Source organism: Monodon monoceros, unplaced genomic scaffold (assembly GCF_005190385.1).
Source record: "Monodon monoceros isolate NGI ecotype Baffin Bay Population unplaced genomic scaffold, NGI_Narwhal_1 Super_Scaffold_16, whole genome shotgun sequence".
NCBI classification, from domain to species: Eukaryota; Metazoa; Chordata; class Mammalia; order Artiodactyla; family Monodontidae; genus Monodon; species Monodon monoceros.
In genome coordinates this window covers 7,503,929-7,527,946 of record NW_021703772.1, presented here as the reverse complement: position 1 = coordinate 7,527,946, position 24,018 = coordinate 7,503,929, and the positions used below count along the sequence as shown (strand labels likewise).

Here is a 24,018-nt window from a genome sequence, read left to right as displayed (position 1 = left end):
GAGCTCAGTCATTCCACATCAGGCCCTGTTGCCTGACATTTTGTTTAACTCCAAACTTCCACTTCAGGAGTAATGTCACCTTCTACGGGAAGCCCTCCCTAACCTCCCAGGTCAGGTCCCCTGTAATACGTTGTCACCTCCCTGTTCTTTCATCCTGGCTATTTATCACAGCTGGTGTGAATTTATGTGAATGTTTTATTAATATCTGTCTCCTCCATTAATGCCCTGAGCACAAGAACTGAGGTCGTGTGTTCCTTGAATCTCCAGCACAAAGCACAGTGCCTGCATAGGGTGTCATGATAAACATTTGCTCAATGAATGAACAAATGCTATGGCCATAATGAATTTTATTTGGTCTTCGAAGCAAATTTTAAGAGTGTCATTGACAAACCATTGGTACCCAGAAGAGGGCGCTTCAAACTCCTGATGAACCGGAACTCGCCGGGTTCAGCCTTAGGTGTGCTTCAGGAAAGCATACCCAGTGCAGGTAAATACTATTCGGGCCCCTGTCTGGCTTCCTTTTGATGATTTAGTCTTAACAGAGGCCTTTCTCCGAAGTGTTATCACTCACTTTCCTCAGGACGACCATGAGAGCATCGTCCTTACACGTGAGACAGTCCCCAGACGGAGAATGGGCGGGTTGTAGCTGGTGCTCTTTAAAACCCCTTTCAGTTTTGAAAGTCTGTAATTTTCGACGTTAACCAGACAATCTTTTTCTTTTTTAATTTTAGCTTTATTGAGGTATAATTGACATATAAAATAGTAAGACATTTAAAGTGTACATTGTGGTGATCTGATAAATGTATACATTGTGAAAGCATCCCCCATTTAGTTAATTAACACATCCATCACCTCACATAATTTTCTTTTTTCTTTTTTTTTAAGGTCTACTCTCAGCAAATTTCTTGTAGCTTTGTAGGGACGCGGTAATTCGTCGCTGCCGCCACTAGGTGGCACTTTCCGTTTTAAATCCCCTGCTTGGCGGGATTTGAAATCCTCTTCACTTTTAAACGCATACTCGAGTTTGTCCTGTAGACGAGAAAATTGGTAACTAAAAGCTTATAAGATCGCGCAGCCCCCTACAACTCTAGCAGGCGGGTGGAGGTGGAGAAGCCCGCAGTCGGACTCACCTGGAACATTAGTGAGAGGGGGACCCACGCTCTCCCTCCTCCTCTGCTCCTGACTCTCTAGCGGTCTCTCCTGAGGGGCGGGTCGAGTGCGGAGACCCACAGGGCTGGAGACGCCCTGAGCAAGTTCTGCACCGCACAGACCCTCATCTTTAAAGTTAGGGTGCACAGGATCCGCCTCCTTGGTAACCCCAAGCTGGGGACACCTCAGGAAATAAAATAGAGATTCCCAGTCTCCATCTCCGGAGATTCTGATTCCGGTTAGGGTGAGGGCTACGGGGAAGATTAAATAAGACGTATCCTAGCCTGCAGGACTTTTGGGAAATCAAGTGAGGCCATACATGTAAAGATCCTAGTACCATATGCAGCAGGCACCACAGAGCAAGTGTTGGTTGAACGGAAGCTTTTATTATTATTATTAATTAATTAATTTTTTTGCGGCACGCGGGCCTCTCACTGTTGCGGCCTCTCCCGTTGCGGAGCACAGGCTCCGGACGCGCAGGCTCAGCGGCCATGGCTCACGGGCCCAGCCGCTCCGCGGCATGTGGGATCTTCCCGGACCGGGGCACGAACCCGTGTCCCCTGCATCGGCAGGCGGACTCTCAACCACTGCGCCACCAGGGAAGCCCGCTTTTATTATCTTTACCACTAGCAGTAAGCAGCCCAGGTGCCTATGACTATCTGTGCATAGTAGATGCCCAGTAAATATTGTCAAATGAATCAACAACCTCCCAGTCAGACCCGGGGGTGGAGGCTCTAGACCCCATCTGTAGGGACAAGGGAACTAGTATGATCAGGACACCCACCCTGTCCACTGGGTTTCCAGGGGTCCCTTGATCCCACATGCATCCTGGAAGTGCAGGGGGGTCCATCCAGAGAAGACAGCTGCCTCGGTGAGCCTGTCCGGAGCCCTAAAGCCAGATGGGGACACCGGCTCTGCAACCTGGCCCACAGTGGCATCTCGGGAGGGCATCTCAGGAGGGCGCCATCCACTGCCCCCGGACCCACCTCCCCTACCCCCGCATCACACGTATGACCTTCGTGGCAAGATCTTCCATAGCTAGCGGGCTCCAGTCACCTGGGGAATGAAGAAATCGTTGTCAAGGCCAGGCCCCAGCAGCAGACACCCTGTGGCCATCGGCTGGAATGCAGTGGCAAAGAACTGAGGGAGGCGGGTGGGCCAGCCGTGCTCCCAGCTACTCACCGGCTGGTTGGAGCCACTTCTGCATCTGAATCTCCCTTCCTTGGGCAGAGCAGTTCTGTTTGCCCTCCTAAACCTCAGAGATTCCAAGAACTAAACCTGAAACCCCTGAGGCAAGAACTGTCCCAGCGACGTACTGCCATCAGGAAGCCTCTGCTGGCATCCGGAGAAGGGGCAGGTAGGAGACCTCCATGCCCAGGGGGTTCCCACCAACCAGCCAGGTGACTCAGGGAACCATCTGCCATGTGGTTCCCCATGACCTCCAGCAGGGGGCAGCCTGTCTGGGAAATTGGGGGCCGTGCTCTCCCAACCGGGTGCAGGCTTCCTCAGGCCAGCTCCCAGGTGTCCAGAAGAGCAGACGGCAGCGGTCAGTGTCCAGTAAAAAAACAGCCTGCCCGGCCCTTTACCTGCCAGGGCTCCAAATGAGGAAACATTAACACCGGACATGAGTTAGGATGTCAGAGTCCGTGTCATTTCAGCTTTGCTTTATTCTCATTTCTGAGTAATGCCCAAATCAGCTGAGCTTGGAGCATCACCCCTGCACTGAATTTCTCCCTCTTTTGGACATTTTTTTCTTCCAGTTTTATTGACATATAATTGACGTACAGCACTGTATACGTTTAAAGTGTACAGCATAATGATTTGACTTCCATACATCGTGAAATGATTACCACAATAAGTTTAGTGAACATCCAACATCTCATATAGATACAGAATAAAAGAAAAAGAAAAAACCCTTTTTCCTTATGATAAGAACTCTTAGGATTTACTCTTAACAACTTTCATATATAACATACAGCAATGTTAATTATATTTATCACGTTGTACATTACATCCCTAGTACTTATCTTAGAGCTGGTAGTTTGTACCTTTTGACCACCTTCATCCAATTCCCTCGCCCCACGCCTCACCTCGGGTAACCAGAAGTCTGATCTCTTTTTCTATGACTTTGTTTGTTTGTTTCTTTGTTTTTGAAGTATAATTGACCAACAATACAATGTTAGTTCCTGGTGGACAACATAGTGATTTGATATTTCTATACATCAGAAAATGATCACCACTGGATGTTTTATTGATATAAAAACAAGCATGAGGGACTTCCCTGGTGGCGCAGTGGTTAAGAATCTGCCTGCCAGTGCAGGGCACACAGATTCAAACCCTGGTCCGGGAAGATCCCACATGCCGCGGAGCAACTAAGCCCCTGCGCCACACCTACTGAGCCTGCGCTCTAGAGCCCGCGAGCCACAGCTACTGAGCCCACGTGACACAACTACTGAAACCCACACACCTAGAACCCGTGCTCTGCAACAAGAGAAGCTACCACAGTGAGAAACCCGCACACCTCAACGAAGAGTAGCCCCCGCTGGCTGCAACTAGAGAAAGCCCACACACAGCACCAAAGACCCAACGCAGCCAAAAGTAAATAAATAAATAAATTTATTAAAACAACAAACAAACAAGCATGAGCTTCAAAAGACACCAATAAGGAAGTTAAAACGCAAGCCACAGACTGGCAGAAATATTCACAATACATATATTTGGCAAGGGACTTGTATCCAGAATACATAAATACCCTCAAATACCATCACATTAGGGTCAAGTTTCAACATATGAATTTTGGGGGGACACAGACGTTCAGTCTATAGCATTCATCATGACCGATGCGCACATTGTGGTGTATTCATACAGTGCCTACCGCTCAGCAGTAAGAAGAGACCCAGCTTATTACACACATGAATCTCAAAATCAGTTTGAATGGAAAAAGCCAGACACGAAAAAGTACACACTACACGGCTCCATTTATATAAGATTCCAGAACAGGCAACTGAATGGAAAGTGGCAGAAAACGGGTCCGGATTACCAGGGGCAGCGGTAACTTGCAACCCACCACGAGGGTCTCACTTCTCTGCCTCGTCTGTGCCCTCCTTGGTGGGCACGCCCTCCCATCCTTGCCAAGCTATCAGCTCCAGTGCCTCTCCTCCCTCCGGAGGTCTCCTTGAGCCCCGAGGTGTCAGCACTTCCTTGGGCTGTCTCCATCACAGCACCTTGCCCCGTTGTGACCCAGGGCCTTGCACAGAGGATGCCCTCAATTGTTGTTATTGATGACTGAAAAGCAAAGGATCGTTCTTTCTATCTTAGAGATGAAGCTGAAGCTAGAAGGCCATTTTCGCATGTTCTCCCATATTAGCAGCTGACTCAGCCCGCTAAGACCTAGTCCTGGACATTCTCCCTACTCCAGAAGAAGAGAGGGCTTTCCAAGGCTGGGGAAGGGGCTGCCAAGCCTGCAGGGATGGAGTTGGAGGGTTGGAGTCGGGATCAGGCATGAGACACCCTGCGTTTGGGCCCCTCCCACTGCCAGCTGTGCACCTTTGGGCAGGCACTTACCTTCTCTGAACCTCAGTAAAGTGAGCAAATACCACTAACCTCAGGGTGGTGTGGGCTTGAAGACAGTGCTGTACAGAAAGTCCCTTCCAAACAAATCACTCCTTCTTTGTTGTTGTTGTTGTGTTTGTAATTATTAAAAACAAAACAAACCCAAACCCTGTGTAGTTTGGTAGTAGATACAATGGATTGATTTTTTGATATTTAAAGGAAGAAATTAGCTCTGTCCCAATCCCACCTTCTTCATGTATATATATGTATAACTATATATAATGTTACATCTGTAATTATATGGCTATAAATAATATGATTATTTACATAATTTTTCTTAAAGCCTCCAGGTTTATATCGTACATATTCAACCAAATAACCATGATTCCCCCTCTTCTTTAGTTTCTAGAATAGAGTAGATTTGGTGCTCTCCACCAGACCTTCCTCTATAGCTTTTCCATGCCTAGCCTTGTTTATTTGGATGTATCTCGGGGATGGTGCTGTCCAGCATGGAAGGGTTTTGTTTTTTCAAGAAGTCACAGGGATGTATTCCCTGAGCGTCTGCATGTTGCCTAATCCTTGTAAGAATGCTCTGCTGGGTAATACATTTTTAAGTGTAGTCATCTTTAATTATCTTTTTTTTTAAAAATACACTTTTATGGAGGTGCAATGTTGTTGCAGCTCTTTGCAATGGTGTAGCAAACCACCTCAAAACTTAGTGGTGGTCATGGCAGCATTATTATTCACAAGAGCCAAAAGGTGGAAGCAACCGGAGTGTCCACTGATGGATGAATGGGTCAGCAAAATGTGGTCTCTACGTACAACGGAATACTATTTAGTCTTAAAAAGGAAGGAAATTCTGGAACATGCTCCAACATGGGTGAAACTTGAGGATATTATGTTAAGTGAAATAAGTCAGTCACAAAAAAACAAATACTGTGTGATTCCACTTAGATGAGGTTTCTGGAGTCATCAGATTCATTGAGACAGAAGGTAGAATGCTGGTTGACAGGAACAGGGGAGAGGGGAAAAGGGGAGTTGTTTAATGGGTGCAGAGTTTCAGTTTCTCAAGATGAAATATTTTGGGATCTGTTGCACATATACTTAACACTACTGGACCATACACTTAACAACGATTAAGATGATAAATTTTATGTTGTGTGTTTTGTTGGGTTTTTTAACCATAATTTAAAAAACCACAGTGATGTAAAACAGACACCATCATTGTATTATGTTCATGGGCTCTCTGAATCAGGAGTTTGGGCACAGGGAAAGTCGTTCTTCTCTGCTCCAGGATATCTGGGACCTCAGCTGGGGTGACCCCAATGGCTGGGGCTGGAAGAGCTGGGCCAGAGAGTCTGCTTACAAGATGATTCTTCACTCACATGTGTGGCACATGGGATGGACAAGCTCCTCTGGGCCTGCAGACTATAGCCCTACAGGTGGCACCTCCAGTCTGGCAGCCTCAAAGTAACCAGGCTTCTTGCACAGGGGCTCAGGGTTGCAAGAATGAGTGTTCCCAGCAGGTGAGGTGAAAGCAGCATGGCCTTTCTTGACCTAGTCTCAGAAGCAATGTTGTATCACTTCTACCATATTCTTTTGGTCCACCAGCCACATGAGCCCATCCAAGTTCAAGGGATAGGGACACAGACCCTCTCAATGGGAGGTATGTCAAATCATTTGTGGCCATGTTTTTAAACCAACACAGACATAAATACAAAAAATTACAACACATAAATACAAATCATGAGGGTTTGCTTGAGGCAATTTTCCAACATGAACCACCCATATATTATAGTAACCCACAAGATCAGGAAATAGAACACTACCAGAAACCCCTCTTAGGCTCCCTCCCAGTCACTCCCCCTACCCTCATCCCCAACTTCTGACACTAAAGGTTACTTTTGCTTGATTTGAACTGAACTGAACACTTCAAAATGGTCAGTTGTGTGTTTTGTGAATTTTACCTTAATTTTAAAAAAAGAACAGTCCAGATATACCAGCCAACACAATATCAGAAGGATCTCACTCTAGATGTGGCTAATACAAGTCTTCCTGTTACCCATATCTTGGATCAATAACTGAAGCTTGACTTGCTAGTTAGCTAATGACATCAGAAATATTTTTTAAAAAAACATTGGTGTGAGAAGCAAGAAGAACTACAGTTCTGCAGCCTGCGAAAGGAGAACCACATTCACAGAAAGATAGACAAAATGAAAAGGCAGAGGACTATGTACCAGATGAAGGAACAAGATAAAACCCCAGAAAAACAACGAAGTGGAGATAGGCAACCTTCCAGAAAAAGAATTCAGAATAATGATAGTGAAGATGATCCAGGACCTCAGAAAAAGAATGGAGGCAAAGATCAAGAAGAGCAAGAAATGTTTAACAAAGACCTAGAAGAATTAAAGAACAAACACCTAGAAGAATTAAAAAACCAAACAAACACAGATAAACAATACAATAACTGAAATGAGAAGTACACTAGAAGGAATCAGTAGCAGAATAACTGAGGCAGAAGATGGGATAAGCAATACCTGGAAGACAGAATGGTGAAATTCACTGCTTCAGAATAAAGAAAAGAGAATGAAAAGAAATGAAGACAGACTAAGAGATCTCTGGGACAACATTAAACACAACAGCATTTACATTATAGGAGTTCCAGAAGGAGAAGAGAGAGAGAAAGGACCCGAGAAAATATTTGAAGAGATTATAGTCGAAAACTTCCTTAACATGGGAAAGGAAATAGCCACTCAAGTCTAGGAAGCACAGAGAGTCCCAGGCAGGATAAACCCAAGGAGAAACACTCCGAGACACATAGTAATCAAACTGACAAAAATTAAAGACAAAGAAAATCTATAGAAAGCAACAAGGGAAAAACGACAAATAACATGCAAGGGAACTCCCATACGGTTAACAGCTGACTTCTCAGCAGAAACTCTACAAGCCAGAAGGGAGTGGCACGATATATTTAGAATAGTGAAAGGGAAGAACCTAAAACCAAGATTACTCTACCCGGCAAGGATCTCATTCAGATTCGATGGAGAAATCAAAAGCTTTACAGACAAGCAAAAGCTAAGAGAATTCAGCAGCACCAAACCAGCTCTACAGCAAATGCTAAAAGAACTTCTTTAAGTGGGAAACACAAGAGAAGAAAAGGACCTACAAAACAAACACATAACAATTAAGAAAATGGTAATAGGAACATACATATTGATAATTACCTTAAATGTGAATGAATTAAATGCTCCAACCAAAAGACACAGGCTCGCTGAATGGATACAAAAACAAGACCCATATATATGCTGTCTACAAGAGACCCACTTCAGACCTAGGCACACATACAGACTGAAAGTGAGGGCATGGAAAAAGATATTCCATGCAAATGGAAATCAAAAGAAAGCTGGAGTAGCAATACTTATATCAGATAAAATAGATTTTAAAATAAAAAGTGTTACAAGAGACAAGGAAAGACACTACATAATGATCAAGAGATCAATCCAAGAAGAAGATATAGCAATTATAAATATATATGCACCCAACATAGGAGCACCTCAATACATAAGGCAACTGCAAACAGCTATAAAAGAGGAAATCGACAGTAACGCAATAATAGTGGGGGACTTTAACACTTCACTTACATCGATGGACAAATCATCCAAACAGAAAATTAAAAAGGAAACACAAGCTTTAAATGACACAATAGACCAGATAGATTTAATTGATATTTATAGGGCATTCCATCCAAAAACAGCAGATTACGCTTCCTTCTCAAGTTCACACGGAACATTCTCCAGGATAGATCACATTTTGGGTCACAAATCAAGACTCAGTAAATTTAAGAAAATTGAAATCATATCAAGCATCTTTTCTGACCACAACGCCATGAGATTAGAAATCAATTACAGGGGGAAAAAACGTATAAAATGCAAACACATGGAGGCTAAACAGTACATTACTAAATAACCAAGAGATCACTGAAGAAATCAAAGAGGAAATCAAAAAATACCTAGAGACAAATTACAACGAAAACACAACAATCCAAAACCTATGGGATGCAGCAAAAGCAGTTCTAAGAGGGAAGTTTATAGCAATACAAGCCCACTTCAAGAAACAAGAAAAATCTCAAATAAACAATCTAACCTTACACCTAAAGGAAGTAGAGAAAGAAGAACAAACAAAACCCAAAGTTAGTAGAAGGAAAGAAATCATAAAGATCAGAACAGAAATAAATGAAATAGAAACAAAGAAAATAATAGCAAAGATCAATAAAACTAAAAGCTGGTTCTTTGAGAAGATAAACAAAATTGATAAACCTTTAGCCAGACTCATCAAGAAAAAGAGGGAGAGGACTCAAATCAATAAAATTAGAAATGATAAAGGAGAAGTTCCAACGGACACTGCAGAAAGACTAAGAGACTACTACAAGCAACTCTATGCCAATAAAATGGACAACCTGGAAGAAATGGACAAATTCTTAGAAACGTATAACCTTCCCAGACTTAACCAGGAAGAAATAGGAAATATGAACAGACCAATCACAAGTAATGAAATTGAGACTGTGATTAAAAATCTTCCAACAAACGGAAGTCCAGGGCCACATGGCTTCATAGGTGAATTCTATCAAACATTTAGAGAAGAGCTAAGACCCATCCTTCTCAAACTCTTCCAAAATATTGCAGAGGAAGGAACACTCCCAAACTCATTCTATGAGGCCACCATCACCCTGATACCAAAACCAGACAAAGATACTACAAAAAAAAGAAGATTACAGACCAATATCACTGACGAATATAGATGCAAAAATCCTCAACAAAATACTAGCAAACAGAATCCAACAACACATTAAAAGAATCATACACCATGATCAAGTGGGATTTATCTCAGGGATGCAAGGATTCTTCAATATATGCAAATCAATCAGTGTGATACGCCATATTAACAAACTGAAGAATAAAAACCATATGATCATCTCAATAGATGCAGAAAATGCTTTTGACCAAGTTCAACACTCATTTATGATAAAAAGTCTCGAGAAAGGGGTCATAGAGGGAACCTACCTTAACATAATAAAGGCCATATACAACAAACCCACAGCAAACATCATTCTCAATGGTGAAAACCTGAAAGCATTTCCTCTAAGAACAAGACAAGGATGTCCACTCTTGTAAGTCCTAGCCACAAAAATCAGAGAAGAAAAGGAAATAAAAGGAATACAAACTGGAAAAGAAGTAAAACTGTCACTGTTTGCAGATGACATGATACTATACATAGAGAATCCTAAAGATGCCACCAAAAAGCTACTAGAGCTAATCAATGAATTTGGTAAAGTTGCAGGATACAAAATTAATGCACAGAAATCTGTTGCATCCCTATTCCCTAACAACGAAATGTCAGAAAGAGAAATTAAGGAAACAATCCCATTCACCATTGCAACAAAAAGAATATAATACCTAAGAATAAACCTACCTAAGGAGGTAAAAGACCTGTACTCAGAAAACAATAAGACACTGATGAAAGAAATCAAAGATGACACAAACAGATGGAGAGATATACCACGTTCTTGGATTGGAAGAATCAACATTGTGAAAATGACTATACTACCAAAAGCAATCTACAAATTCAGTGCAATCCCTATCAAATTACCAGTGGCATTTTTTACAGAACTAAAACAAAAAAAAATCTTAAAATTTGTGTGGAGACACAAAAGACCCGAAATAGCCAAAGCAGTCTTGCAGGAAAAAAACGGAGCTGGAGGAATCAGACTCACTGACTTCAGACTATACTACAAAGCTACAGTAATCAAGACAATATGGTACTGTCACAAAAACAGAAATATAGATCAATGGAACAGGATAGAAAGCCCAGAGATAAACCCATGCACCTATGGTCAACTAATCTATGACCAAGGACACAAGGATATACCATGGAGCAAAGACAGTCTCTTCAATAAGTGATGCTGGGAAAACTGGATAGCTACTTATAAAAGAATGAAATTAGAACACTCTCTAACACCATACACAAAAATAAACTCAAAATGGATTAGAGACCTAAATGTAAGACCGGACAATATAAAACTCTTAGAGGAGAACTCAGGAAGAACACTCTTCTACATAAATCACAGCAAGATCTTTTTTGATCCACCTCCTAGAGTAATGGAAATAAAAACAAAAATAAACAAATGGGACCTAACGAAACTTAAAAGCTTTTGCAAAGCAAAGAAAACTACAAACAAGACAAAAAGCCAATCCTCAGAATGGGAGAAAATATTTGGAAATGAATCAACAGACAAAGGTTTGATCTCCAAAATATATAAACAGCTCAAGCAGCTCAATATTAAAAAAAAAAACAACCCAATCGAAAAATGGGCAGAAGACCTAAATAGACATTTCTCCAAAGAAGACATACAGATGGCCAAGAAGCACATGAAAAGCTGCTCAACATCACTAATTATTAGGCAAATGCAAATCAAAACTACAATGAGGTATCACCTCACACCAGTTAGAATGGGCATCACAAGAAAACCTACAAACAACAAATGCTGGAGAGGGTGTGGAGAAAAGGGAACACTCTTGCACTGTTGGTGGGAATGTAAATTGATACAGCCACTCTGGAGAACAGTATGGAGGTTCCTTAAAAAACTAAAAATAGAATTACCATATGACCCAGCAATCCCACTACTGGGCATATACCCTGAGAAAACCATAATTCAAAAAGACACATGCACCTCAATGTTCATTGCAGCACTACTTACAATAGCCAGGTCATGGAAGCAACCTAAATGCCCATCGACAGACGAATGGATAAAGAAGATGGGGTACATATATACAATGGAATATTACTCAGCCATAAAAATGAATGAAATTGGGTCATTTGTAGAGATGTGGCTGGATCTAGAGACTGTCATACAGAGTGAAGTAACTCAGAAAGAGAAAAACAAATATTGTATATTAACGCGTATATGTGGAACCTAGAAAAATGGTACAGATGAACCGGTTTGCAGGGCAGAAACAGAGACACAGATGTTGAGAACAAACGTATGGACACCAAGGGGGGAAAGTGGCAAGGTGGAGGGGTGGTGGGATGAACTGGGAGATTGGGATTGACATATATATATTAATATGTATAAAATAGATAACTAATAAGAACCTGCTGTATAAAAAAATAAACTAAATTAAAACACACACACACACACACAAAAAACAGACTCATAAAAAAATTGGTGAATATAGGGGCTCATTGACTAAATTGATGAATGTTCAAAACGGGCTCTCATTGGTGAGTTTAAAATCCATCCCCTCCTCCCGCCATACCGCATAGGACATAGGAATCCACCAAAATTTGTAACCCGTCCTAAGGCTTGATTTTTAGTTAGCCAGTTTTCAGGCATTGAATTAGGAGGATTTCTGGTTGTTTGATGCTGATTATAAATAAAACAAGGAATCTGATCTCTAGGATGTGTCTGGTGAAGGGTGTGGCTGGATTTCCTAAAAGGGCCAAGAGCCGGGACTTGAGACGTCAACCAATTTACAGAATAGGTTGTCTGAGCTATTCTATGTCTGCTTTCTGGGAATGTTAGCTTAATAAATATCTTTACGTTTAGCAGAATTTGGTCTAAGGCTGGCTTACCTCACAAAGTGATAACAAGAATGTGGGGAGTAGTTAACACCCACCCCAAATTTATTTGACCAATATGCTAACCCACCAAGTAAAGTCTGAGTTGTACTGGGTCAAACCAGTTTAGGTAAATTTACTCATACCCATTGCCCAATTTTTCATCGGTTTGTTTTTCTTTTTATTACGACTCTGTAGGAGCTCCCCAGGAGATTCTGGATACTTGGTTGCATTTGTTGATGATATCTTTTTCCAGGTGTTAAATCTGTGAATGCTTTTCCTTGCAATGGACCACTCTTAAACTGAAGCTATAAATAGGTGACGATTGTTACGCCAGTGATTCTGGAAGAACAGACCATCCCTGCTCACGTCAAGATGCACAGGGCCTTTGTCAAAGCCACAGTTCTCAAGCACCAGCCAAATCCTTTGAGATGCAAAGGGAGACTCAGACCCAAATTTGAGGGAGGGGCTGGAGGGGCAGACTTGAAATGCACAAGAATATAGGAGGAGTCTGCAGCCAGGGCAGTAGGGGTTATCTGAGAGAGAGGGAGGAAGCACTGAGCTGCACGGCCAGCTTGCAGTGGGTAAAGGAGCTGCTAAGTTCAAAAAATCAAAGTAGAAGTCATTGGTGTGGAAGTGATGTGATTCCCTGGTGTCTCCAAATCACGCTGGCCAGTGTAGTCTTTTGAAATCAGGAAGGGCCGAGCTGCTTGTCTGCGTAGCCGGAATGTGGGTGAGGGCTGCAAGATGCTCCCCCCGCCCGCCCCCCCACCAAAAACAGGTTTAGTTGGTGCCCTGGTGAAAGCTGGAGGGCCTGGGCCTGCCCTGTGGCTCGGGCTCTTTTCCTTCAACCCCACCATCAGGTACCACCTGTGCTGCACCTGTAGCAAAAGGGTGACATTAATTCAACACCTGCTAGGTGCTTTACATGCAATCAGTCATCACAACTGCCTTGGATGTCTTGTGGGTAGTATTATAAGCACACCTTGTTTTACTGCGCTTCGCAGATACTGCGTTTTTTACAGATTGAAGGTTTGTGGTAACCCTGCCTTGAACAAGTCTATTCGCGCCATTTTTCGAGCAGCATTCTCTCACTTCACGTCTCTGTGTCATGTTTTGGCAATTCTCGCGATACGTAAAACTTTTTCATTATTGTTATATTTGTTATGGGGATCTGTGGTCAGTGATCTCGCTGAGGGCTCAGATGACGGTTAGCATTTTTTAGCAATAAAGTTTTTCGGGGTTTTTTTTGGCCGCGCTGCATGGCTTGCGAGATTTTAGTTCCCCGACCAGGGATTGAACCCGGGCCCTCAGCAGTGAGAGCATGGAGTCCTAACCACTGGACCGCCAGGGAATTCCCACGATAAAGTATTTTTAAATTAAGGTGTGTACATTGTTTTTTTAGACATAATGCTATTGCACACTTAATAGACTACAGTATAGTGTAAGTATAACTTTTATATGCTCTGAGAAACCAAAAAATCCATGTTACTCACTTTATTGCAGTGGTCTGGAACCAAACCTGCAATATCTCTGACGACGGCTGTATCTTTGTTGTATATATGATAAAACAGAAGTTCAGAGAAGTTAAGTAACTAACTCAAAGTCACACAGCCGCTGAGTGACAGAGCCAGCATTTACACAACTGCTCTCCTCCTTCCACCTCTGCCCCCATGACTGAGGGCTCTTGGTTCTGTGTCTAAACGGAAGAGCCAGAATAGTTTACTATTATTAGATAAGATATAGCCAAAAGCCTAACTTACCCTGTGCTACATGTAAAGACTGTCAGAGAACTTGGGGGATCAAATGAAGTGTAATATCCCTAAACTCTTTAAGAAATGCTCTTATCGTCAGGTGCCTGGCAACCAAGCACACCTTTGAACCTCAGAGGTGTCCCCTCTGCAGGGGGAGGGCAGCCCCACCCGCTACCACCAGCTTCCTGCAGCCACTGACAGGGCGCCAGACTGGAACAAATAAGGAGACCAGGAACTGGGACCGGTGGCACAGTTTGGTCTTTATTTTAGGATATTATTCTCAGGTCCAACATCCATGGAGCACTGGGTCAGATCTGGGTGGATCTGAGTACCATGTGTTAGGGACAAGTTGAGTGTGTGTGTGTGGGGGGGGTGTTGGGGGTGTTATTTCAAATCAGAGGGAGTAGAGGCCAGAGGTGAGGCCAGACAGGAACTTCTCAGTAGCAGAACTTCTTCACCAGCTGAGGGTCAGAGCCAGGGAGCAGGGACCCCTCTGATTCACCTTAGTCCTGAGTTATCCGAGATGGTAGCCACCAACCGCAAGTGGCTATCAACCACTTGAAATATGGCTAGTTTGAATTGAGATGAGCTGTAAGTGTAAAATACACCTCAAATTTCAAAGACTTGGTAGGAAATAATGTAAAATATCTCATTAACATTTTTTACATTGATTACCTGTCGAGATGATAATATTTGGCATATATTGGGTAAAAGAAAATACATTATGAAAATGAATTTCACCTGTTTTCTTTTAGTTTTACCTTTTAAAATGTTGCTACTAGAAAATTTAAAATACCAAATACACATTCTAAAATTAAAGTATGCATTCTATTTCTATTGGACAGCACTGTTTTAGACCAGTTCCTCCTGCCTGGGTGAGCGAATGGAGGACAGATGGGCAGAGGGCAAGTCGGCTTCAGAGGATGGCATTGTCCCCTATCGCCCTTCCAGAGAGACGAGCTCTGGCTGGATTCAAGGAAGAAGGGGAGAGGTCTGAACAGCTTCAGGGGGTGGAACCAAGACTTGATTGACTAGGTGAGCAGGGGGAGGGAAGGCCAGCCCTGATGGCCGTGGTGGGGAGAAGAGAGGGCAGGGTGGTGATCTGACAGTCACAGCCAGGGGTCCCTAGAGCCATGGGAGGGTCTGGCTTGCCTCTCCTCCAACCCTGTGGAATTCATTTTCGCCCACTCATAGTTCTTTGCGGCTCCATCAGGTGAGAAGCAGGAAAGTGAATTATTTTCGCTTTCAGCAGCATCTACCACAGCCCAGCGTCTCTGCTTTCTGAGCAGACAGGGAGCTGAGGCCACCCAGGGGACTTGGGTCTGAGCTCATCGACACCCCTGGGAGCTCCCTGGCAAGTCTCCAAGGCCACAGACGTGGATGCCTGGAGCCACAGGGGCCTGGGGACCAGGCCTCCCCTGGGGGTCGGAGCCTCTATGTCCACTCGGGGGCCTGAAGTCTGAGGTTTAGAATACTGCCCAGCTTTTCTGCCTGATTCTCTGCCAGGAATTTCTCCGGCAGCTGTGCAGGGCAAGGAGTGGTTAGGGATTCTTTTTGTACTGCCTGGGCTAGAGAGAAAGGTGAGAAACCCCATTTAGGTAGTGCCTGTGGGCTTTCCCTTGCGGAAGATGCAGCCAGCTTGGGGACAGATAGGTGAGTCACTTTAAGGGTTTCCCAAATAAAAATAAAGACCTGAAACTTGCCCTCAAGGAGGCATCCCTGGAGAAAAGGAATAAGTAATTGAGGGCCTTCTGGAAACAATTGGTAGTATTTGCTATCAATAATAACACTTGAGGGCTTCCCTGGTGGCGCAGTGGTTGAGAGTCCGCCTGCCGATGCAGGGGACGCGGGTTCGTGTCCCGGTCCGGGAAGATCCCACATGCCGCGGAGCGGCTGGGCCTGTGAGCCATGGCCACTGGGCCTGCGCGGCCGGAGCCTGTTCTCTGCAACAGGAGAGGCCACAACAGTGAGAGGCCCGCGTACTGCGAAAAAAAAAAAAAAAACAGGAAAAACAAAACACTGGAGTTCCAAGCAAAAGTTAGAATTTTGGACTTTATCATAGAAGTGAAATGTGTCAACATGACCAATGCATAATGGTACAAAGTTATGCCTAACTCAGGGCCCCATTAAACGTGCAAGGTAGAGTGATGGATTCCAGTGTAACAGAGTCTGGAGAGTCTGGTTTGGATGCTTCCACTTTCCATGTTGCATTTAAACTTCAGGAAATCACTTAGCAGTTTTGGTGTAGTAACAAAGAAAAATGATAACCAATTACCTGAAAAGACTGAACAAATACTCCTCCCTTTTCCAATTATATATCCAACTAAATTCCCAGACATCTGCGGAAGCCTGGATTTTCGTCACATACTGCAAACAAAGCAACAAATTGCAGCAAATCAAATGTAGAATCAGATGTGATATCCAAGTGTCTTCTATTGAGGCAGAGGTTAAAGACATGCAAAAATGGGGCTTCCCTGGTGGCGCAGTGGTTGAGAGTCCGCCTGCCGATGCAGGGGACACGGGTTCGTGCCCTGATCCGGGAAGATCCCACATGCCGCGGAGCGGCTGGGCCCGTGAGCCATGGCCGCTGAGCCTGCGCGTCCGGAGCCTGTGCTCCGCAGCGGGAGAGGCCACGACAGTGAGAGGCCCGCATACCGCAAAAAAATAAATTAAAAAAAAAAAAATGAAGACATGTAAAACAATGTTTTTCTTCTCACTTATATTATTCATGTTAATAAGTAATGGCTTATTGTCATCATTTAAAAAATAACAGATTTATTTAGATATAAGTCACATGTCATAAAATTCATCTTTATGAAGTGTACAATTTAATGGTTTTTAGTATATTCATGGAGTTGTAAAGCCATCATCACTCTCTAATTTTATTTTATTTTTTAATTAATTTATTTATTTTTAATGGATCTTTATTGGAGTATAATTACTTCACAATACTGTTAGTTTCTGTTGCACAGCAAAGTGAATCAGTCATATGCATACACATGTCCCCATATCCCCTCCCTCTTGAGTCTCCCTCCCACCCTCCCTATCCCACCTCTCCAGGTCATCGCAAAGCACCGAGCTGATCTCCCTGTGCTATGATGCTGCTTCCCACCAGCCAACTATTTTACATTCGGTAGTGTATATATATGTCGATGCTACTCTCACTTTGCCCCAGCTTCGCCCTCCCACCCCACGTCCTCAAGTCCATTTCCTATGTCTATCTCTTTATTCCTGCACTGCAACTAGGTTCATCAATACCATTTTTTTTTTTCTTAGATTCCATATATATGTGTTAGCATACGGTATTTGTCTTTCTCTCTCTGACTTACTTCACTCTGTATGACAGACTTTAGGTCCATCCACCTCACTACAAATATCTCAATTTCGTTTCTTTTTATGGCTGAGTAATATTCTATTGTATATATGTGCCACATCTTTAACCATTCATCTGTCGATGGACATTTAGGTTGGTTCCATGTCCTGGCTATTGTAAATAGAGCTGCAATGAACATTGTGGTACATGACTCTCTTTGAATTATGGTTTTCTCAGGGTACACGCCCAGTAGTGGGATTGCTGGGTCATATGGTAGTTCTATTTTTAGTTTTTTAAGGCACCTCCATACTGTTCTCCATAGTGGCTGTATCAATTTACATTCCCACCAACAGTGCAAGAGGGTTCCCTTTTCTCCACACCCTTTCCAGCATTTATTGTTTCTAGATTTTTTGATAATGGCCATTCTGATCAGCATGAGGTGATACCTCATTGTAATTTTGATTTGCATTTCTCTAGTGATTAGTGATGTTGAGCATCTTTTCATGTGCCTCTTGGCCATCTGTATGTCTTCCTTGGGGAAATGTCTATTTAGGTCTTCCGCCCATTTTTTACCTGGATTGTTTGTTTTTTTGATATTGACTTCCATGAGCTGTTTGTAGATTTTGGAGATTAATCCTTTGTCTGTTGTTTTATTTGCAAATATTTTCTCCCATTCTGAGGGTTGTCTTCTTGTCTTGTTTATGGTTTCCTTTGCTGTGCAAAAGCTTTTAAGTTTAATTAAGTCCCATATGCTTATTTTTGTTTTTATTTCCGCTACTCTAGGAGGTGGGTCAAAAAAGATCTTGCCGTGGTTTATGTCAAAGAGTGTTTTTCCTATGTTTTCCTCTAAGAGTTGTATAGTGTCTGCTCTTCCATTTAAGTCTTTAATCCATTTGGAGTTTATTTTTGTGTATGGTGTTATGTAGTGTTCTAATTTCATTAATTTGTGTCTTGTGTTTTTCCTAGGCTTTATCCTGTATGGGACTCTCTGTTCTTCCTGGACTTGGGTGACTATTTCCTTTCCCACGTTAGGGAAGTTTTCAACTACAATCTCTTCAAGTATTTTCTCAGACCCTTTCTTTTTCTCTTCTTCTTCTGGGACCCCTATAATTTGAATGTTGGTGCGTTTAGTGTAGTCCCAGTGTTGTCTCTGAAATTGTCTTCGATTCTTTCTTTCTTTTTTCTTTATTCTGCTCCTCGGCAGTTATTTCCACCATCTTGTCTTCCAGCTCACTTATTCATTCTTCTGCTGCAGTTATTCTGTTATTGATTCCTTCTAGTGTATTTTTCGTTTCAGTTATTATGTTGTTCATCTCTGTTTGTTTTTTCTTTAGCTCTTCTAGATCTTTGTTAAACGTTTCTTATATTTTCTCAATCCGTGCCTCTATTCTATTTCCGAGATTCTAGATCATCTTTACTATCATTACTCTGGATTCTTTTTCAGGTAGATTGCCTATTTCCTCTTCACTTATTTGGTCTTGTCGGTGTTTACCTTGCTCCTTCATCTGTGACATATTTTTTTGCCGTCTCATTTTTTATTTATTTTTTATGAGTGAGATTGTGCTCCTGTCTTACTGTTTATTTGGCCTGAGGCTTCCCACACTGGGGTTTGTAGGCTACTGGGTAGAGCTGGGTCTTGGTGCTGAGATGAGGACCTCTGTGAGACTTCACTCCGATGAATATTCCCTGGGGTCTGAGGTTCTCTGTTAGTCCAGTGGTTCGGACTCAGAGCTCCCACTGCAGGAGCTTCGACCTGACCCCGGGCTCGTGAACCAAGATCCTGCAAGCTGCCTGGGGCGGCAAAACAACAACAACAACAACAAAATAACAAAGTAAAAAATGAAATTAGACTAGGAAACTAACAGGTATGTTAGGAAGAATATAAAAATAAAAATATAGCTGAATCAACAACCAGAAGGTGCAACAGTACCACAGTAGTAAAGAAGAGGAGGAGGGGAAAAAAAAAAAAGAAAAAAAAAGGAGGAGGAAAAGGCCTTGGCTGTGGAGGGCAGGGCCTAAGCAAGGGTGAGGTTTGGGTGGTGGGCGGGGCCAATGCTCAGGACCCACAGGGCTTGAAAAGGCCCTGGGGGCCTGGGGGGGTGGAGCTTAGGCTCAAGGAACAGAGAAGGGGCCCAGGCATGCCCCCCAGCCCTGGTCTCAGAGGGCAGGGGACCTCACCTGGGAGCCCAGCTGGCTTTCTGGGCTCGAGTGGGCGGGGCAATTGCCCTCCACGCCTCTCCCGCTCTGCTCCTCCCGGAGGCCCCCTCCCACCTGCTGATCTCCCCAGCCTCAGGGATGCCGATCCTGTCTGGCCTCCACTTCTCCTCCCGCCTCAGTCCCTCTACATCCTACCCCTACCAGTGCACTGTGGGGTTTCTTCCATCTCCTTGGGCGTCAGAGTCCCCCAACAGTGGCCGGCAGGTGCCCTAGTTGTGGGGAGACGCTAACTCCACGTCTTCCCATACCGCCATCTTGATTCTGCCTCCACTCTCTAATTTTAGAATATTCTCAATTCAGTGAGCTAGGGCGTGAAGAGACTTAGAAAGAGCACCTGGCACTAACATTTACCTCATTTTTAAAGGACAAAACCATTTCCTCTAAAACATATCAAAGCCCTGAGATTTTGACTCATTAAAGAAGTTGATAATGTGAAGATAAGACTGAATGCCTCCAGAGATGGACGCAGCCCCAGGTTTCTGCCCTCTTGGAAGGGCTTTTCCCTTTCTGGACTTCATTTCATTCCGACTTCTTTGTGACTTGCAGGTCCACACTTCTGGAGGGCCCAGAGAACTGTGCCAACACATCCGGGCTGAAGGACATACCTGTTCTTGTCTGGATGCCACAGAACCACAATAGACTCAAGCCTTTAGGGATTTTCAGAGGGAGGACTGGCAAACTGTATTTTCCAACGATGGCCACAATGGTACACATCCCATCTCACACGCTATTCTTAGATGACGTTGTCACTCCTCCACTGAGAGGTGGAGAATTGTGTTCTCTCCCCTTCACGACTGCTCTGACTAGTAAAGTTGAGCTACGGGATGTCTGAGCCTACTTCATAAAAGGTGATACGGTTTCTACCTGACTCTCCCTCTTTGCAAGCCCACCCTAGGAACCCAGTGACCATGTTGTGAGGAAGCGCAGGCCATATCAAGAGGCCACGTGTAGGTGTTCTAGCCAACAGCTCCAAGCAAGGGCCAAGCATCTGCCAGCATCAATCCCATACCTGGGAGGGAATGAATCTCCAGATGATTCTCGACCCCAGCCTCAGAGCTGCCCTTGCCTACGCCAAGTGGATCAGAGAAGAGAGTGTCTTCCCAAATTGCAGATTCATGAGCAAAGTACATTTGTTGTTTGGGCCGTAGGTTTGGGGATGGTTTGTTACACAGCAATAGAGAACTGAAAAAGAAGTCTTGCAGGTAAAACATGTTTGATTTTCCCTATGAAATGCAAAAGCTCCTATAGCCATCCCAGAAGAATGTCAGTGAAATAAACGTGCTCATGGGATGACACAGGCAAAAATATTGGGCTGGCCAAAAAGTTCGTTCGGATATTCTGTACCATCTTATGGAGATGCCTGAACGAACTTTCTGGCCAACCCGATACTTTCGCCTGCTCTACAGCTAAAATATCCATCCTCTCGTACTTCACCATTGCAAGCAATAACATTTGTTTTCTGGTATAATAGTTTTACATAGTCATTGTAGAAAAGTCAGGGAACTGAGAACTAAAATAGTTGAAATGAAAATGGTTTGACTCCTAGCATTTACAACTGTTAATAATTTAGTCTCTTTCCCTTTAGTTTTTTTTTTTCTATACATAGAAATGTATTTTATAAAACATGGGTCATATTTGCACAGTAGTACTGATCTTGGCCCATCATTCAGTAATCTTGTTTTGAGCTCTTTGTCAGGCACCCAGCTGAACACTGGAAACAGGGAGATGGGAAGCAGGGTTTCCAGTCTTGGCCGTGACTGTGCCTCACTTTGGGTCACTAGTGAGATACTGAAATTTTCTCCCTAGGGGTGGCCAGTTGTTGCCTGGTGGGTGTTCTGAGTACCTGCTGCTTTGGTGCCAGGGGTGAGGAGGCATTCCCTCCTCCACTCTTACCTCAGGGCAGAAAGGCTTGGGGATGTCTGGTGGGCACAGCCCCCAAACTCTGCCCCTTGTAGGTGATGTGCCTTTTGAGTGGTGCCTGGGGGATAGCTCGTATTCCACATGTATGTTACTCCAAAGTGCTTCCTTAGAGATCCACTGTGCAACACAGAGCCTGTAGTTAACAATATGGTTTTGTGTACTTGAAAATTTGTTAAGAGGGTAAACCTCATGTGCAGTGTTCTCGTCAAAAAAAATCGCCAAAACAAAAACCACAGGGACACAAGGAAACCTCTGGAGGTGATGGAAATGTTTATTACCTTGATTGTGCCGATAGTATCATGGGTGTTTGCACATGTCCAAGTGCATCAAATTGTGTACATTAAATCTGTGCAGTGTTTTGTATATCAATTGTACCTCAATAAAGCTGTTTTTTTTTTAAAAGCTCTTTCTCATTTGGAGGCACTTAAATGAAAAAGTCGAATTGCACTCAAAATCCATTCCCATGAACATGAGAATTTTCAACATTATACTTGAATCATAAATGAAAGAAAAGGAAGAGCTATTAGAGTCTTTAAATTTAATGTGAACTGTGGTCAATTTTAGCATGTAAAACGGTTGCTGACATTTTTTAATACCTATTCATGTAAAGTTTCTTGTTGATGTAGAGTGTTAAGAATTTTAAATCTCTTTTTTTGGTGTATGTGTGTGAAATAATGTCACATAAAGTGCTCACAAATGACAAAAAAAGCAAATCTAGTCACCATCACCAGGTCAGGAAGGGTAGCGTCCTGTGGTGTATTTGAAGGGGTCCATCAGTTGCCATTTCAAGCATTAAATCTGATGTAAAAAGGGCCATTTATAAAACCGAATAAAACTGTTTAGTAGCCATGTTAAAAAGATTCTATTTGATCACTTTATTTAAAAACATAACATTTTCCCTAATTAAAAAATAAATATATATATATATATATATTTTTTTTTTTTTCACTAGGCCTCTACAGATGCTCAGAATCCCTGGCAGGACCTCTGCGGGCCCTACATGCCTGCATGCCAAGGGCTGGTCCCGGGTTTCAGGCACCCACAGCCAGGTGATGCAGACCTGCCCTGGGTCAGCAGTCCCCGAGGCAGTCAGAACAGAGTGCGTCCCAGTAGGGGCGGATCAGTGTTTACAAGATTCTTCTCAAGGCTTGGCTGACGTAACAGCCATCCTTAGGGCAGTGACGACTGTACTTGTTTTTACCCTCTTGTTAAAAAGGCTGATTTATTTCTTTATTTTCAAGCTTCTTTTTCTTTTCTTTCTTGTGCTTAACAGAAAAAGCCAGAGCCCCCGAAGTGGCGCTGCTGTCTTACCACCAGGAGAGCCACGAGTTTGTCTCCCTTGATTGTTCTTTTTTCGGTTTGCTTATTTGTTTTTAGTATGTTTTGGAAACATTTCTTTTCAGTGAGTGAAATTCAGCTTCCCCTTCCCCGCGCTCCCTGCGGGCGCCTCCCTCACCCAGCCCTTTGCGACCACTGGGTGCCACCCGCAGCCTTGGGGGCGCGTAGGTGTCATCCGGAGGCGCTCGACTCCCCCCACCCCCAGTCTGTCCCCCGCCGCGAGCGGCTCCAGTCTGGGCACTTCTGGGGGACGAGAAAGGAACCGCCAGAACGGTACTGAAACTTTTCCCGGTGCCGTTCCCTCGGGGACCACAAGGTCCCTGGGCTCCCTGGGAGCGGGCGGCAAAGTGAGTTGATCCGAGGGTCCACTCCTCGTCCCGGGAGGCGCTCAGCTCCCTGCCTTGGAGCCCCGGGTAGTGGAGAGCGGGTCGACGTCCCCGGGACGCGCCGACACCTGTGGCCTGTGGCCTCTGGCCGGGCGGGCGGTCCCCGAGCCCCAGCGCCTCCTTAAAGCCGCGGCTCCGCCCCGCCCGCCAACCTCCCCCGCCCCCGCCCACGATTCCACCCAACCTCCGGGTCCCCGCCGTCTTGGCGAAGTGTCGCAGAGTCGCGAGTCGGCGAGGAACGCGCTGTCAGCCCACTCCCCGCGTCCCCGGATCCACCGCGGCCATGGCCAGCGAGAAGCTGGCGAGCAAGCTGCAGCGGCGACTGCATTGGGAGGAGGTGGACGGCGGGCTTCAGCCTGCGCCCCGAGCCGCCCCAGTCCCCGAGCCCCAGCCGCAGCCATCCGCCTGGGCGCCCACCGCCAGAGCCGACGCCGAGCTGAGCGCGCAGCTGAACCGACGGCTGGACATCAACGAGGGCGCGGCGCGACCCCGCCGCTGCAAGGTCTTCCACCCCTACTCCGAGTTCCCGGAGTTCAGCCGCCGTCTCATCAAGGACCTGGAGAGCATGTTCAAACTGTAAGCTCTCCGCCGCGTCCTGCGCCGTGCGCCCCCGGGGACCCTGAGCCCGGGAGGGAGGGGGAGGTGGCGGTGGGTTGGTCTTTCTGGCTGGGAGTCCCGGGCCCCGCTTTGGGGGGGGGGACACAGGATGGGATAGTGCAGGGGTTCCACGGGTGTCTTTAGCATTTAACCCCACGCCCCCCAGATCCAGCGCGCC

At 44.5% G+C, this 24,018-nt stretch overlaps 1 protein-coding gene across 1 annotated transcript in view; it reads left to right on the top strand.

The window, feature by feature from the left end:
* Nucleotides 1–23,435: 23,435 nt before the first annotated feature.
* The window catches only part of EFHD1 (EF-hand domain family member D1), a 39,102-nt gene continuing 38,519 nt past the window's right edge, over nucleotides 23,436–24,018 (top strand). The window contains exon 1 of the mRNA XM_029224445.1: nucleotides 23,436–23,819. Within this exon, the coding sequence (XP_029080278.1) occupies nucleotides 23,527–23,819 (293 nt within the window). The 5' untranslated portion in view covers nucleotides 23,436–23,526. The remainder of the gene's footprint in view (nucleotides 23,820–24,018) is intronic.